This window comes from Martes martes (assembly GCF_963455335.1).
Source record: "Martes martes genome assembly, chromosome: 1".
Taxonomy (NCBI): domain Eukaryota; kingdom Metazoa; phylum Chordata; class Mammalia; order Carnivora; family Mustelidae; genus Martes; species Martes martes.
The window spans coordinates 41,783,023-41,800,449 of NC_137888.1; the positions used below are offsets into that span (position 1 = coordinate 41,783,023).

A 17,427-nucleotide genomic window follows, 5' to 3' on the forward strand; every position below is an offset into this window, starting at 1 on the left:
TCTTCCTTCATTTGTTTTCCAAGAGAGGCCATAAATCAAACTTTTTAGATGAAATTTCCTGATTTTTAAAATGCCATGAGGGCCAAACACTCAAGTCTCTGGGCACATTTGGTGCCAAGGCTGTCCCTCTCTGTGTCACTTGGTCTACTGTACTCGATACTCCTAAAAAAAAACCGAGCCTGAGTGGCAAGGATAGAGACTACATATTGACTCAACTCTTCCTCACTAAGATCCATGGGGCTCTCACTACTAAAAAACACCACATTTGCCAGCAGAACTGCCATTCCTTCCGCTGTTAGACATTGGACATGTTGCAAAATCCGTCAGATCCTGGTGGATGATTGATTAGTTAGAGCTCTTTTATCATGTGAGAGCAGCACATTGTACTCAGAGATATTCATTCTGGATTTGAATTTAATTTTTCTTTTGGTACCACTACTGGTAGACTTATTTAATGCCTTATGCTAAGCCACACAACTTTATCTCTAACTAAGGAATTAACTCCACAGTTAAGGAAATAAGTCAATGGGATGATTATTATGGTTTTCATGGCTCTCACTATGCACTCTAATACCTAAAAGGAGCTAGCCTTAAGAATGATAGACTGACTACTTATTGAAGGCTCTGTTACTGCCTTTTCAGACACAACACTATCTTCCAAAATGTGGTTTAAAAATTGTGGTATGTTTTGGAGGCCTCTTACTGGCTCAGTCAGTACAGCATGCAACTCTTGATCTCAGGGTCATGAGTTCGAGCCCCACGTTGGACATAAAGCTTACTTTAGAGAAAGGAGTATTTTTCTGTACCAGACATCATTAATATATAGTGCTTTCTTTCTCTAAAGCTAAAATACACGGGTCAGAAATAAAGGTAGAAAGGGAAGAAGTACTTGTCATGATATGATGCTTAGCGAGTGTTATGGATTGAATAGTGTCCCTTATGAAGATGGTAATGTCCTTAAATCCCCCAGTACTAGTGAATATGATCTTATTTGGAAAAAGGAGCTTTGCAGATGATCAAGTTAAGACAAGGTCATAAGGGTGAGCTCTAATCCAATATGACTGATGTCTTCATCAAAAGGGGAAATTCGGAATAGAGACACTCATGTACAGAGGGAAGTTGATGTAAAGACATAGGGAAAATGTCATCTACAAGCCAAGAAATATTTGATGCTACCAGAAGCAAGGAGAGAGGTGTGAAACAGATTCTCCTTCAAAACTCCCAGAAGGACTCAACCCTGCTAACACCTTAATCTCAGACTTCTAGTTTCCAGAACTGTGACACAATATATTCTATTGTTTAAGCTACCCAGGTTGTGGTATTTTCTTACAGCAGCATAAGAAACTAATTCAATGACCTATTTTCAAGTTGGTTTTTTTTTTTTTTTGCCTTTTTCCTTGCAACTGTCTTTTGCTCATCTAGAAATTGGTAAACGGAGAAGAAATGCATTCACTATGGGACCTAATGTATTTTCCACTAATTTAGAGGATGAGACTGTTATGTAGCCATTTCAAGTTCTTTATTCCTGTTGAAAAAAAAAAATTAAAAAGAAGATTATACTGGTATGACAATGATCAAGGCAAAATAGTGTTGTTGCTACATCTAAATCAAGTCTAGGAGGGCTGCTCCTTCAAGATGACTATTATACACAATAGACATTGTAAAAGAAGAGGTGGATACAACCACCCATAGGTAGGAACAAGGCTCAGACTCTTCCTGAATCAGCATGTGGTTCATCTCAGAGAGAAGCAAAAAAAAAAAAAAAAAAAAAAATCAAATATAAGGGAACTGTGTGAAAGCAAGAGACGTGTGAACTGGAGAGGGAAGAGGAGGTCATAAACACCAACTCCCGCTCCAAAGGAAGACAGGCCACCCTAAAGTACTTGTATTCTTTTGCTTATCTGTTTAGTATGATTATTTTCTTGGCATTTGAGATGAATTGGTACATTACAATGTACTGTTTCATCCATAAAGCACAGCACATTGACATGGGACTATGACAGAACTACAGGAGGCATGGACATTCCTCGATGACAAGTAAACTAAGACATGGTAGCCTTGAGCCTTCCTCTTTGGGTGTGGTGACTGAAATCTATTAAGGAGAAGGTCCTTTCTGCTATACCTTAGTTCTTAATTATTTGCATTATATTAAAATACGTGCATTATACTTGAAATATCTCCAAATGGTGTATACGGAAAGAAGGGAATGTATGTATGTTGTACAACCAATAATTAGCATGTGTAGACGTCTTCATTTCTGCTTCCTCTGCAGCTTCCATTCCTTTGTGGGAGCTGTACAGACACTTCACCTGATTCTAGGGAGCGGTCAGTCACAGGACTCCAGATACATGTTAAATCAAAAGGATCAAGTTCTCTCTTCTGGGAATTTCAATCATGGGCAGGGATACCCAGGACTAGAAGAGAAGTTAGAACCCAGTCATTGGATAGCAGCTCCTAACACAGTGAGCACATTAAGTTCCCATTATACAGATCACTGAAATGCCTAAGTCCCTGGTTTCTGTCGGCTGAGTTATTCAGCATGCCATTCAGCAGTCTTCCAATAAATCCACTCAGATTTCTTCCTTCTTCTCCCACCCACTCCCGCCCTTCCTTCCTTAGTTAACAAGAGTTCATTATTATCCCCTGTAGCCAAAGAATACTGATAAATGGACTATCGGGCTTTTTTCTCATAATATGTTGAAAGTTTAAATACAGCTCATTTAGCTATAAAGAGGATATTGAACTTGGTGGACAGAAAAGGTCTATTATGAAGCATTACTGTGTATCCTGTTGTAGAACTGATAGTAAGAGAATATGGCACAGGGTATTGTTGCTATGCCAGAAATCATCTCTAACACTTCCTAACCTTAATAAATTCTCTCCATCAATGCAACATTTTAAGTCTGAAATACAGGGAATTAAAAAAAAAAAAAAAAGACAGATAGATAAACAAAGAATAATTAGAGAAGGAAAGAAGAGAGTAAAAAAGAGAAAGCAAATATGAGTCAATAATGTCAAGGATAGACTGCACCCACCTACCAGCAGAAGTCTGGATAGGACCAAACTAGCACAGCCAGAGAACATGCCCTTTCTCCTATTTCTCCTCACCACACAGCCCTTAGTGGCAACTGATGGAATATGTAGACGGTATATTTTTTAAATCTCTCTCCCCCATCTGCCTCTCTCTTATATTTACTAAAAATATAAGAGATAGTAAAAATATCTTTCATATATATAAATGTCTGTAAAGTCAGTTAACATCTTTGACCAACTCTTATTATTAAAATGAAGAAGTCGAACTGGAGAGTTTCTACCAACTCTCAAAACTAAAACTGTGATTTGTAACCTTTCTCTTTAAATAGCAACTAGGTTTCCATGGACTAATCAATGAATTATAAATCAAATATTTAGAGTTCTAATTCTATCTCAAAGTCTTAGGGAGTAAAAACATTCCCTCTGTATCTTGGTTTCCTCATCAGTTAACCAGAGATGAGTTTTAATCCAGTTAAACTACTCATACTTTTTAAAATAAAGTCAATATAGGGCCAACGATTCTTTATGTCATGTATTTGTACTATTAATTTCTCCACTCTATCATAACAAGTGTATTTCATTACATACATGGTTTGGTTACTTGTGTATAATATGCACAGACATTTACATCATTTTTAACTGTGTCTAGATTCAGTGAAAATGTAACAATCTCTACAAAAAGAAAGATTTAGCACATTCCTGTGATGACAAGCAGTGAGTTTGGAAAGCTACTTTTGTCTCTTTGGTTGTCAGGCAAATATTTGAACACTGTAATGAACTATATAAATAATGAATTTGTGCATATGGTCCACATACAGGCTTAATGATAATGGTTTGAATAGTAATGCTGCTATTGCAGCTCTTTGATATAAGATGAACAAATAATTTTTTACCTTTAAATTAGAACTTTAATTAATTTAATTTTACCTTTAAATTTTACTGGTCACCCTGATCAGTAACTAATACAAACTAGTGGAATGTTAGTAAATTCTTACTTAAGTCCCCTAAAATTACTATCTTTGAAACGTTTCCATAGGAGCTTTAGGCAGCCTAAAAGTTTCTGCAATTCAGAGTTTATCTCTCCCATACCATTTCCTGAGAATAAAATGTAGCATAACTAAGCATTTTTAATCAATGACCATGCTTAAACTTTGAACACAAATTAACTGGCAATCAAAATGTACTAAATGCTAAGGGGCGCCTGGGTGGCTCAGTCTGTTAAGTGTCTGCCTTAGGCTCAGGTCATGACCCCAAAGTCCCAGGACAGAGCCCAATATCAGGCTCCTTGCTCAGCAGGGAGTCTGCTTCTCCCTTTCCCACTGCCCCTCCCTGCAGCTCGTGCTCTTTTCCTCTCACTCACTCACTCTCTAATAAATACATCTTTTAAAAAATGTACTAAATGCCTTGCTATTCCTTATATACTTTTCAGAGAAAACTCAATATCCTGCCTTGAATCCACCCATGGGAACATAAAGAACTGGAAATACAAAGATAAAGTACAGAGAATTCATGCCACGACCTCAGATCAGCGACAGTGTCAAAAATACTTAGTACAAAGTGATCTGCGAAACACAACATTTAGCAGTCCTTTTGATTTCAAGGTTAGAAAATGACATCTGCCTCCTGCTTTGCAAACCAGCAGTGATCCTAAAACAATTGGTTTGTCACTGTTGAGATAAGCAAACCAAGCTCAAAGTCCAGAAATTGCAAAAGGGAGGTAAATTTCAGCAAGGGGTGCTGGCTGGGAACAGCGGCTTGTACCAAAAGAAAACATAGTGGGCTGCCTTTTCCTCCCTGTTGTTATACTGGAAAAGTGCTCATCCTTGCCCTCTGGGAACTTCAGCTGCTGAGGGAAAATGGGTAAGGTGTTGTAATTCCTTCATTGGTATTCCGTATCCCCCAGGTTCTTGAATCTGTCCAGTAGCCAACAGCCTAGAGCAGGGCAAATATTGCCCCTGCCCCACCGTTACTGCCCGCTAGATCCACTGGCGGCTTCCGTCAGCCCGGAGATTGGTAGGACTTACTGGAAACTTTCTAGCAGGCTGCAGCCCCAGCAAAGAAGATCCTACCGGGAGGGCTCCGGGTTCAGTTGGCGCCGCCGCTGGGGAAAGAAGACAGCACGCTATTGATTACTCACAGTCTGCCTCGGAGACGGGGAGCACCAGGACGAGGCACGCCAGCAGCGCCCCGCAGCACCCACGCAGGACCCTCATTGCGAAGCGGGCGGAGCGCGGGCGGGGACCCGGACGGTGGCGCGTCGCGGCGGGGACCTGCGAGCCCGGGCGCCACTCACGGAGGACTGCGGCGCGGCGGCGCCTGCGAGCGAGCGCTTCCGCGGAACAGCGGGAGCCGGGGGCGGGGGGACCGCCCGCTCCCAGCCCCCAGCCCGAGAGGGGAAGTGATAACGAGGACATTTCCAGGAAGCTTTACGGAGCTGGGGGCAGGGCTCAGAGAGAGTGGTGGAGGCCTAGTAAACACTGTCGAGACATCCTTCCTCGTCCCGTGTTTCGTTCCCTGTCTCTGCACTGTGAACTTTCCCAAGGAGAAGGGGAAGGAGACGTAGTAGAAACCGCCAGGGAGCTAGGGTGAGAGGCTGAGTGGCCCGGGGCACTTTGCGGACTCAGAGGAAGGAGTGTCCAGGCTTAGAAGAAAAAGTCCTGCAGAGACAGAAGGACCTTGGGATGAAGACATTAATCAAACTGAAAAGTGAACAACTCCAGAAGTTGGCACCAGAGACCAGAGATAATGGAAGCAAATGGGATAGTTTTGATCATCCAGTTTTCTTTTGTTCTTGCGTTTATGGTGTTCAAAAAAATGTTTTGAGAGAAAAAAAAAAAAGAATGTATCAAATTCCATCACCTTCAAGCAGCTTGTTTTAAAATTTTTGGGATATAACCCACGCATTTTGTGCTTAGACATACACATTTGAAATCTTATGTAATGTTTAAGGTTTCATCTGGAGCTAAAACGCCTGATTCAAATCTCATTAATTTTATCACTTACTAGTTCTGTAACTTTAAGCAAATTGCTTAACCTCTCTAAGCTTCAGTTGTATCATCTGTAAAATGGGGATAATAGTGGGTTTTCATAATATTAATGTAAGGATTTAAGAGATAAGGATTTAAGAGATAACATGTAAAGCAGATACTATGTATTAAACAGTATTACTGAAAGCATATTTACTATTATCACTTCTAGAATTTCTGCCCAAATGAACCTGTCGATTGATTTCCTAGGTGTGTGTATGAAATTCCAAAGGCTGATCATCTTTCAAGGGTCTCTTCTAGCTCTAGCTTTCTGTGGTTCTGCGACCCAGCTAGATGAAAGTTGATATTAGAGTCACTTTTTCTGATAAGAACACTTGTGAGGGAATTATTGACTATATTATTCTTCCCTTTTTGAAATTCTTTTCCTTCTTGCTGTGTCTGACTCTACCATATCAATCTATTCACCAGTTTATTCCCAGCCCAAGTGATTTAAATCTGAATATAATTCTCATCTCTGTAGAATTGTTTGGTATGCTAACAATCATAGCATTAAACAAAATGAACTTTAAGTACTTTATTCAACTATTAAATTTAAATGCATTTAAGCTGGGAATCTTTCAAGTAAAGGTTCAGTTTGGGAATCTCCTCATCCTGTGAGGAGGACTTAAGAGCAGAATATCAATTTTGAAATCTCAAAATTTCACAAGGAGAGAATAGTTCCAAAATCATGAATCAACAACGTTCATAGCCATCTCCAATATCCCCAATATAAAAAAGAATATAAAAAGTTTGAAGAAGGAAACATAAGTTACCCAAAAGAAAAAACTTTCTCGGGGCGCCTGGGTGGCTCAGTGGATTAAAGCCTCTGCCTTTGGCTCAGGTCATGTTCCCAGCATCCTGGGATCAAGCCCCACAGCGGCCTCTCTGCTCAGCAGGGAGCCTGCTTCCTCCTCTCTCTCTGCCTGCCTCTCCATCTACTTGTGATCTCTATCTTTCGAATAAATAAATAAATAAATCTTTAAAAAAAAAAAAAGAAAAGAAAAAACTTTCTCTCCTAAAAACTTCGGGAGATTAAAATGATTATCTTTTTAATACCATAAATGTGCATTACAATGTCAGCAATTTGTCAGTGATGAAAAATTATGTATCCTACCACTATTGTAACGTCAAACTTTGAAAAATCATATTCTGAGGTGTTTAATAATAAAATTTAATAATACAACTTTGGATAAAAATTTTCAGGTTTTTAATTTCTCTCAGAAGTTTACTCTGTGAAGGTGGTATCTGGCTTTAGGTCAATAAATTAATACTTAGTCAATTTCACTTGCCCAAAATTTATTTTCAGTACATTTCTAAATATGTTTTTAAGTTTGTTTTAGAAGGAGTAATTTCCTTCATTTTTACTTTGAGAATGTTACCTTGTTAAATGTTTGCAAAATGGATCAGAGCAAGGAAAGATTAGAAACCAAGTAACATTTGTAGAAGAGACAGCAAGTGTTGATGAAGATGCAGAGAACATTGGGAATGTATATTGGTATAACCATTATGGAAAATACTATGGAAGTTCCTCAAGAAATGAAAAATGGAGCTACCATATGATCCAAGAATCCCAGTTCTGGGTATATATCCAAAGGAATCGCTATCTTGAAGAGATATTTGTACTCTCATGTTCATTACAGCATTATTCACAATAGCCAAGATAAGGAAACCACAAGCTAAGTCTAATCAATGGATGAATGAATAAAGAAAATGTGTGATATAGAGATAGATAGATATGGGTATGTCACATTTATGTATGGCATTTGGGCATTATGCTAAGTGAAATAAGCCAGACAAAGAAAGCTAAATACTCATGGGATCGCTCATATGTAGAATCTTAAAAAAAGGTAGGGGGAGAGGTCGTGGGTGGCTCAGTCTGTTAAGTGTCTGCCATCAGTTCAGGTCATGATCTCAAGGTCCTGGGATTGATCCCCAGGTTAAGCTTTCTGCTCAACAGGGAGCCTGCTTCTCCCTCTTCCTTTGTCCCTTCCCCCAGCTTGTGCTTGTGCTCTCTTTCTCTCAAATAAATAAAATCTCTCTCTCTCTCTCTCTCTCTCTCTCTCGCTCTCTCGCTCTCTCTCTTTTTTTGTTTTGTTTTGTTTTGTTAAGGCAGATTCATAGAAACAAAGAATAGAATGGTCATTGCCAGGAGCTGGGTACTAAGGAAATGGTGAGAAGTTGATAAAGGTATATAAACTACTTTATATACCTTTTCACAGCATGGTGACTATGGTTAAATATACTACATCATATACTGGAATTTGCTGAGAGGAGATCTTAAGTGTGTTCTCAAAAGAAAAAAGAAAGGTAACAGTGTGAGGTGTTGGATGGATTAACTGACTTGATGGTGTGAATCATGTTTACCATGTATACATATATTGAGTCATCATATTGTCCATTTAAAATATAATTTTGTCAATTATCTCTCAACGAAGCTGGAAAAAGAAATCAAGTAACATTTAGGATGCTAAATAATCCCTGGGGGATTAAATAAGACTCTTAGCTAGAATGACAGCAAGGTTGTTTTTATCATTCAGAATAATTTAGATTACACTATGGTGAAATAGTCATGGAATTACAATGGTTTAAGATAAGTGTTTATTGCTTACTCCTGGGAAGTTCACTGCAGGACTTTCTGGGCAGACATCTTCATCGTGTTGGCTCAGCATTCCATAGTGTTTTGATTTTATAGTATTTCAAAGTTAACATAGTCTTCCACAATTTCCATTTTACTCGCATTTCACTGGACAAAGGAAAGTCCCATGACTTCTAGAGGGTGGGAATAACTATCTCGTATGTATGGAAAAGGAAAAGAAAACTGAAAATAGTGTGCAGTGTTTATGTCTATCAAACTACTTATGGTACTGAAAAACTAGTAGTCAACTTAGTTTACTAACTGACCCGACTATAGTTTGGCACCAGAAATGGTTGGTAAGGTATCATTCTCAGATACGAAGTAGAGACGGGGTTGGATATATTTTGGGGGAACAAAAGGGATGTTGAGTATAGTTCCAGCAATGCTGAAGGAACATCTACATAGTAAGTATCGTTAGGCATAGGAGTAGTAATTGGATTCTCCAAGAGAACATGTTTTTAAAAAGGAATACAGTGGGATAAAGTCAGATCTTGGAAAGTACATATGGGAAGCTGAAGGTGGAATGACTAGTGAGATCCAGAATAGTCCATAATTGTGAAAAGCTGAGGGAGGAAAGAGTTTTAGAAGAGTTAACTGTATTCGATGTATTAATTGATGAAAAACAAAATGAGAACTGATTTAACAATTAGGAGATATAAGTTAATTTAAAAATGTGTTTTTGGGGGCGCCTGGGTGGCTCAGTGGTTTAAGCCGCTGCCTTCGGCTCAGGTCATGATCTCAGGGTCCTGGGATCGAGTCCCACGTCGGGCTCTCTGCTTGGCAGGGAGCCTGCTTCCCTCTCTCACTCTCTCTGCCTGCCTCTCTGCCTACTTGTGATCTCTCTCTCTGTCAAATAAATAAATAAAATCTTTAAAAAAAAAAAAAAATGTGTTTTGAGTAGTTTGATGGGGCAGAAACTCGCTCACGGTAAATTGATAAAAAGAGTGAACAGAAAAAAAAATAGTACTTTACAATTTTAGTGGTAAGCCACCAGTTTAAAAAGTCAGGTTATGAAAGTTAAGAGTCAGCAGAACAGTACTAATCTGGCTCATATCTAAGGAGGAATTGTGGATCTTTTCTGCCTTGCCTTCTTACCCCCTCTCCACCCTGGAAACTGCAGTCAAAGATCTAGGGAAAAAAAATGGGGAGCAATATAGTTCAGATGTTGGATTGAAAAGAAATAATCAGATGAACAGGATTTCAGAAAAGTTGAAACATGATGTTTGTTAAAGTTGCAGGAAAGTGGTTAACCTTGGAAAAGAAAAGATAGATGTCTTCAGATATTAGAAAATGAGAAGAAACAGGTAACAGTGAGAAAAGAAAATTTGTAAAGGTATGATCTAACTTTCTTCCTTAGCATCTGGCACTGATGAAGGGAGGATTCGGTTAGGAAAACCAGTATAGGTCATGCAGCCTTGAGCAACTGGAAAGAAATTTGAAGTTATCAAGTCAGGACAATGAAAACAATGAACAAGAAAACATTGTCAGGACAATGAAAACAGTGAACTAGCAATTTGGAAAAAGAGGTATGAGGAAAGGTGCCATGAATGTTTATTAGACCGGTGACACCAAATTTAAAATCTGCTATCTATTATTTGTTAGAAACTGTACTTAAGCTTTATTTCTTTCACTTCATCATGTTAGTAACTCTGCAAAGTAGGTATTTTTATTCCCATTTTGCAGATGGGATACTTGGATTTAGAGATGGTGAGCTATAAGAGATGTATATGAGTCGAATCAGGGTTACATGAATGAATAAAGAACAGAGAATAGGGCACCTGGGTGGCTCAGTGGGTTAAAGCCTCTGCCTTCGGCTCAGGTCATGATCCCAGAGTCCTGGGATCGAGCCCCGCATCGGGCTCTCTGCTCCGCAGGGAGCCTGCTTCCTCCTCTCTCTCTGCCTGCCTCTCTGCCTACTTGTGATCTCTGTCTGTCAAATAAATAAATAAAATCTTAAAAAAAAAAAAAGAACAGAGAATAATTTTAAAACTAAATCTGTTGTGGGACAGTGGGTTACTCAATCAGTTAAGCGTCTGACTCTTGATTTCAGCTCAGGTCATTATCTCAAAATCCCGGGAAGAGCCCTACATAGGGCTCTATGCTCAGCATGGAGTCTCCTTGAGATTCTCTCTCCCTCTCCTCTGCCTCCCACTCATGCACATGCATGCTCTCTCTCATTTCTAGAAATAAATAAATAAATATTAAAAAACAACAACAACAAACTAAACCAAATGTGTTGTAGCAAACCATTATTTTCCCCTGGATACACTGAGCATCCCAGGGCCCTCTCTCCTTTTACCAAAATTTGAAAAAATATATTTAAGTAGAAATGGAATGGACACCCTATGTATCATGTGTGCATTTTTTCCCCTACAGGAATGTACTTGCCATTTCTCCCCACCCCCCCAAATATATATATATGCAGATATTACATATCCTTGTAAATAAACTAAAACATATTAAAAAACAGTCAGCAGATCACCATCTCCATCTTGTAGAAACCAAATAGCTAACAACCTAACATTATCTAAAAATCCTAGGAAGAACATATATTAAAATGTTAATACTTGTTATTTTTGGGTGGTGAATGTGAAATTTTATTTTGTTCATCTTATTCATTTTTCAGTGTTTTTCACATTTTCTACAATGAACCTATTAGTTCTTTTAGCACCTGGTACTTGATATTCACTCATTTTGCATTCATTTTGCATATCTCCCCACAATAAATACCATGCAATTCCATTTTACATTTTATATAACAAACAGCAGTAAACATAAAGATTAAAAGTCACTGTCATCTGCATTATTAGATAGTTAGCAAATGAGTTTTCTCCTTGTTCTTAATTTGTAGTAACTGCCCCAGTGTATTGTTTCTGTAGTTGTGCAGCCAGAGTCCACCAGAGTCCCAGAGGGTCCCCAACCCTGCTTCATAAAACAAAACAAAACACGCACAAGACCTGAGATCTGTGGATCTCAGATGTGGTTAGGGACAGACGAGGAGCAGCACCCTCGACGACTGGCAACACATTTTCTGCGGGTATGCAGGGAGGCCTTGCCCAAGATCTGTCTGGGATTTTTCAATTCCTCTCTGGACGCTCCGGTTGCCTAGTTACGAGAACCCCCTCCCCGCCCCGCCTCCACAGGGGAAGGGAGCCCGGCTCCTTCAGCCACTCAGCTGCCCCTACCAGGGGCGCTCGCACGATGATTGGAGAAGTATGTGGGCGGTGCTTGGGGCGGGCCTTCCGCGCCTGGGAGGAACGTCAGCACGTCGACGCGGGGGTTTTCTCTGGCCGGGCTCCGCTAACCCTGGTCGGGTGTGTGTATCTGCGCCTTTGGCCCGGCTGTACCTGGGCGAGGAGGCCGTTGTTCGCTCGCGGGTCCCTGGCACGGTTATCAGGGCTTGGTTTGGGGACTAGCCTCTTTGACCTCCCTCCCGACTTCTCCGCTTCACAGGTGCCTGGGAGCGACTGCGGCCCCCCGGGGACTCTGCCCGGGGCAACCAGGGGCCCATTCTCGCTCGAGGCTCGGATGGGAGGCGGCGGGAGGTACGGCCTGGCATGTTCAGTCTGATGGCCAGTTGCTGCAACTGGTTCAAGCGGTGGCGGGAGCCCGTCAGGTAAGCTGGAGTCGTCGACTGGCTCCGTGCGGTCCTACGGGGGAGGGACAGCTGCACCCCGAGGGACTGGTTGGGACGCTACACCTCTCCTCTGGGAAGAGTCTCAGGCCGCGGGGGATGTTTTTGCTCCCAATGTGACTTGTCCCCTGAGGAAGAGATAGGAGGATGTAGCTTTTTTGTGTAGTTGCGATTAAGTTCTCATTAGTGATGCTTACTGTTATTATTTAAATGGGTTCGAATTTCTTAAGAAGTTGTGGATTTTATGCGTGGAATTGGAAACCCTCCGTTGTGTATATTTCCTGTGACGCTAATTTAATGGGATTTTTTTTTTTTTAATAGAGAAGCATGGGATATAGCTTTCATAACATCCACACATTCCTTTCAAAAACACACACAGGCACGTGGACACACTCATTCACTCACTGTTTTTGAGGACTTGGGTTTGAAATCTGGCTCCACTGCTTAATAAATTATATGATTTAACCACTTTTGGCCCCACCTTCATCATATATTAAATGTGGGGTGATAGTATCTATGCCTCAGGAGTGTTGTATTAAATGAGACTAGCTAATGGAGTGTTTTCTTAACTGTAGTGTAGCTTCAGTTTTCATGTGGAATCTAGTTAAGCCTTTAATTAAGAGTCCGCTTCTTAACCTTTCATTTTGAAATGCTTGATGTATTAAGATTTAGCACCTGCTACTTGATATTCACTCATTTGTTGACAAAATATCATGTGCCAGGCACTATGCTAGGCAAGAGGCAGTAAAAATTATGCTTTTTAGGCTTAACCTATTTTGTTACTCCTGATAAATAATGTTGACTTTTTAATAGCTTTACTTTGGAATTAAGCCAAGGGTAAATTATAACAAAGTTTTGTTTTTCTCGTGATTTGATAAAGGTGTTGTTGTGCAGAGGAATACTACAGAGATGACATGTCTTTCTCAGTGTCCAGCATTGCATTATGTTGATAGTTTTATTACTCGTAGTGTTAACTTTGATCACTTGGTTATTGTTGTGTCTGCCATATTTCTCAATATAGTGTTTTTGAGTCAAACAGATTCATGTCTGAATCCTAGGAATTTTAGCACTTTCCCCCTATGAAGTGTGGATGATCTTTGTCTTACAGCATTTTGAGAAAGAAGATTTATGCAAGTACTTGATGCTTTGCAGGTAGCACTCAGTAAGTCATACTTCTGATCTTAGAAGACAAGTGCGTATTGGTCAGTAACCCACCCCAATTCATTTTATACTTACCAGTATAGATTCCTTTCCCTTCCTCCCTTCCTGTGTTTGTGGAAGAACCGTTCATTTTCAAGGCTAATTCTGGTGGCTGTGTTCTTTAGTCCATTTTTTCCCATTTCTTGGTGAGCTTTAGTTGTTTAGCATTTTGCTAGAGATCACAGAGAAAACTTCTGGGTTACAAGAATAAACCTAACCTTTTATCCCCAAATTTATTGTTCAGTTTTATCAAAAGTACAAGTTCTCTTTCTCTTTTGTCTTCACAGCTTCACTTCTATTCTTTCTTTAGAATGTAAACAGGCTTAAGCCTCTCTTACCTAAAAACAACCCAAAATTAATGTTTCCTATTGCTGCTATAACAAATTACTATTAACATAGTGACCTAAAACCACACAAATGTATTATCCCGTGGTTCTGAGCTCAGAAGTCTAAAATGGGTCAGGAGAGTTGCCTACCTTCTGGAGTCTCTGAGAGAGAATCGGTTTTCCTTTGCCAGCAAAAAAAAAAAAGGTGGGGGGGTGTTGCCTATAGTCATTGGCTTGTGGCCCCCTTCTTCCATTTTCAAAGCCATTAATGTAACATCTCTCCTCTGATCTTTTATCAGGACTTTTAAGAGTCCCTTTTATAAGGACTCTTGTATTTACCTCTGGTCTACCAGGGTACTCCCAAGATAAGCTCCCTATCCAAGATCCTTAACTTAATCTTGTCTGGAAGATTCATTTTGCCATGTAAGGTAACATATTCACAGGTTTCAGTGATTAGGTTGTAGACATATTTGGGAAGCCATTATTCTGTGTCTTCCATAATAAGCAACCTTCTGTCCCTGCAGCACTACCTTTCCCTCTCAGCCTTCACCCTAGACTAAACAGTTGGCAATAGATTACTGATACTTCAACTTCCTCTCCTCTAATGCATTCCTTAACTTCTGCATTTGAAGACTTCTGCCCAGACCCTTTAATTCAGTTTTCTTTTACAGCAGATATTGCCTGGTTATTAAATCCAGTGGATTCTTTTTAATCTCTTGGCCTCATTTGACACTTAAGATCTCTCTCTTCTTAAAATTGTCTGATTTATTTTTCCTGAATTTAAAATTTTTTACCTTTCTGCTTGTTAACCTTTCCTATCTCTTTTTGTCAGTTAGCCTTTCATCGTCTCACTCTCAAGGCTTCCCCAGGGTTCTGTCTTCAATTCTCTTTTCTTCTGTGTATTTTCCCTTTGTGGGCAGTTTCACCACATACAGTGACTTCAGTGGGTACTTAAACATTGACTCTCAAGTCCGTGTTTCTAGCACAAAGACTCATCTACCACTTGAAGATTTACATATCGCATTTCACAAGAATTCTCAATCCCAGCACATCCAAAATTGAATTTATATCCTCTCTCATTTCCATGCCAAATTGCTTCAGCCTTCCTTTTACCCAAGTCAAGAAAAGAAGTAATCCTGGGGGCACCTGGGTGGCTCAGTGGGTTAAAGCCTCTGCCTTCGCCTCATGATCCCAGAGTCCTGGGATCAAGCCCCACAGTGGGCTCTCTGCTCAGCAGGGAGCCTGCTTCCTCCTCTCTCTGCCTGCTTCTCTGCCTACTTGTGATCTCCGTCTGTCAAATAAATAAATAAAATCTTAAAAAAAAAAAAAGAAAAGAAATAATCCTAGACACCTATTTGTGCTTTGATCTCTCAAATCATTAAGTCTTTTGGTTTGTATGGGCTTAATACCACTTATAGGTCTTACATTCTTTTAACCTTTCCATATGCACTGCTCTGTTTTAGATAAAATTTCTGTTATTTCCATCCCACATTTCTTTGACAGACTTCCTACTGTTCCCCTCTAATTAATTCTCTACACTGTTGTCAGTGATCTTTTTTCCTTTTTCCTCCTGTCCAAATTCCTCATGCCAGATTTGCCATATTTAAGTTCTCTAGTCCCTCCATTCCTCACCAAATGCTCTTTTTTTGGTTGGCTGTTCCTAATCATTCCTCACATGTCAATTGGGAGATTCTCTTTCAGGTAACTTTCTTTGAATTCTGTCTAGATTCTTTACCTTTTCATTGTAATTGCTTAGCATCTTGTATTTGTCTCTACTTACGCATGTATTGTAATGAAATGTTTATTCATACAGTCCTGCAGAATAGCTTGTGGACAGGAGTTCTTGTTATTTAAAAATATTTAAAAGTAATGCATGTTTATTGTTATTTAAACGTGATGAATGTTTACGTAGAACATTGAAAACACAGTTAAGCAAAAAAGTGGCATATATTAATAACCCACTGTCTCACCCCCAAAGATTTATATTTTGGTGTAGAATCTCTTATACAACTGTAAATTCTCTTTTTATTCACTATTTTTATGCATTACCAAAAGATCTCCAGTGTAAGTCAAGTTAACCATCTGACACTACACTAAATTATTGAAATATTATTGACTGTATTCCCTATGCTGTATATAGCATCCCCATAACTTATTTATTTTGTAACTGGAAGTTTGTACCTCTTAATCCTCTTCACTTATTTCATCTCTCCCCTCTATGGTAACCAACAGTTTGTTTCATATCTCTAAGTTTCTTTCTGTTTGGTGTGTGTGTGTGTTTTCAATTCCACGAATAAATGAAAGCATATGGTATTTGTCTTTCTGATGAAGTTCTAGAACCTAGGTGAGGTTCGGTGGGCTGAGGTCCGGAGCCGATGACCAAGAAAGAATTCTTGAGACATCTTTGGTGCAAAATGTTTTATTAAAGCACGGGGACAGGACCCGTGGGCAGGAAGAGCTGCTGCCCCGGGTTGTGAGGGATGGCAGGTTCTGTACCCTGCGGTTGGGGGAAGGTGAGGGAAAGGGAGGTTTCAATGGAGCTTTCATATGCTAAAGAAGTCTACAAGGTTGGGGAAGGCAGGGAAACAGAGGTTTGAACGGAGTTTTCATATGTTAAAGGAGGCCTCCAAGGTGCAGGGATACAGGAGGCTTGATCAATGTTGTCTTTTGGCAAGCCATTAACATCAAGATGGTTGGGAGATTCCTGGTGGGATGTCACAATCCTGCTATCAAGCGTCTTTGTTAGTGAGATTTAGGTATAGAAGAAACTTAACTTCACTTACATTTCCTTCTACCCCAGCCTCCTTCAGTTTTGTTCATGGAGGGGAGGGTGACATTAAGGCTTGAGGAACTGAGTTATTTGCCTCTGGAAATTGTGCTATTGATAATGTAACTTCTTTGTTCGTAGATCTCTAGGACATTTGTAAACCAAGGGAGACTCCTGTCTTGCGGGATTGTGATCTCAGCAAGTTAACTATTTGTTTCTCTTTTTGGCAGTCAGGGGTACCTGAGGAATGTCACATACATCACCGAGGGGAGCGGATGGAGAGGGGGTGCAAGGTGCCAGCTTTTGCTTTGTCCTCAGTCAGCCTCCTGCTCCCTCATCATTTCCCTGACTTATTTCACTTAGCATAATACCTCTAGGCCCATCCATGTTGTTGTAAATGGCAGGATTTCATTCTTTTTTATGTGGCCAAATAATATTCCATTGTGTATCTATACACACCACATCTTTATTCATCTATAGATGGACATTTAGGTTGCTTCCGTGTCTTGGCTATTGTAAATAATGCTACAGTAAACATAGGGGTGCATGTATCTCTTCAAATTGCTACTTTGTTTTCTCCCTTTGGATACCCAGAAGTGAATTGCTGGGTCGTATGTTAGTTTTAGTTTTAATTTTTTGAAGAACCTCCACACTCCCATCTGTTTTCCATAGTGGAAAATTTAAGTTCCCACTCACAGTGTATAGGATTTCCCTTTTCTCTTCATCTGCACCAACACTTGTTATTTTTTGTCTTTTTGATAATAGCCAATCTGACCAGTGTGAGGTGGTATCTTAGAGTTTTGACT

General features: G+C 39.8%; 2 protein-coding genes across 3 annotated transcripts in view; one reads left to right on the forward strand and one right to left on the reverse strand.

The window, feature by feature from the left end:
- Nucleotides 1-5,521, reverse strand: part of PROS1 (protein S) — a 64,403-nt gene extending 58,882 nt beyond the window's left edge. The window contains exon 1 of the mRNA XM_080824186.1: nucleotides 5,171-5,521. Coding sequence (XP_080680312.1) covers nucleotides 5,171-5,447 — 277 coding nt within the window. The 5' untranslated portion in view covers nucleotides 5,448-5,521. The remainder of the gene's footprint in view (nucleotides 1-5,170) is intronic.
- Nucleotides 5,522-11,959: 6,438 nt separating this feature from the next.
- ARL13B (ARF like GTPase 13B) overlaps nucleotides 11,960-17,427 on the forward strand; it is a 75,464-nt gene continuing 69,996 nt past the window's right edge. For both annotated transcript variants that reach the window (XM_080828274.1, XM_080828275.1), the window contains exon 1: nucleotides 11,960-12,310. In XM_080828274.1, the coding sequence (XP_080684400.1) occupies nucleotides 12,252-12,310 (59 nt within the window). In that variant the 5' untranslated portion in view covers nucleotides 11,960-12,251. The remainder of the gene's footprint in view (nucleotides 12,311-17,427) is intronic.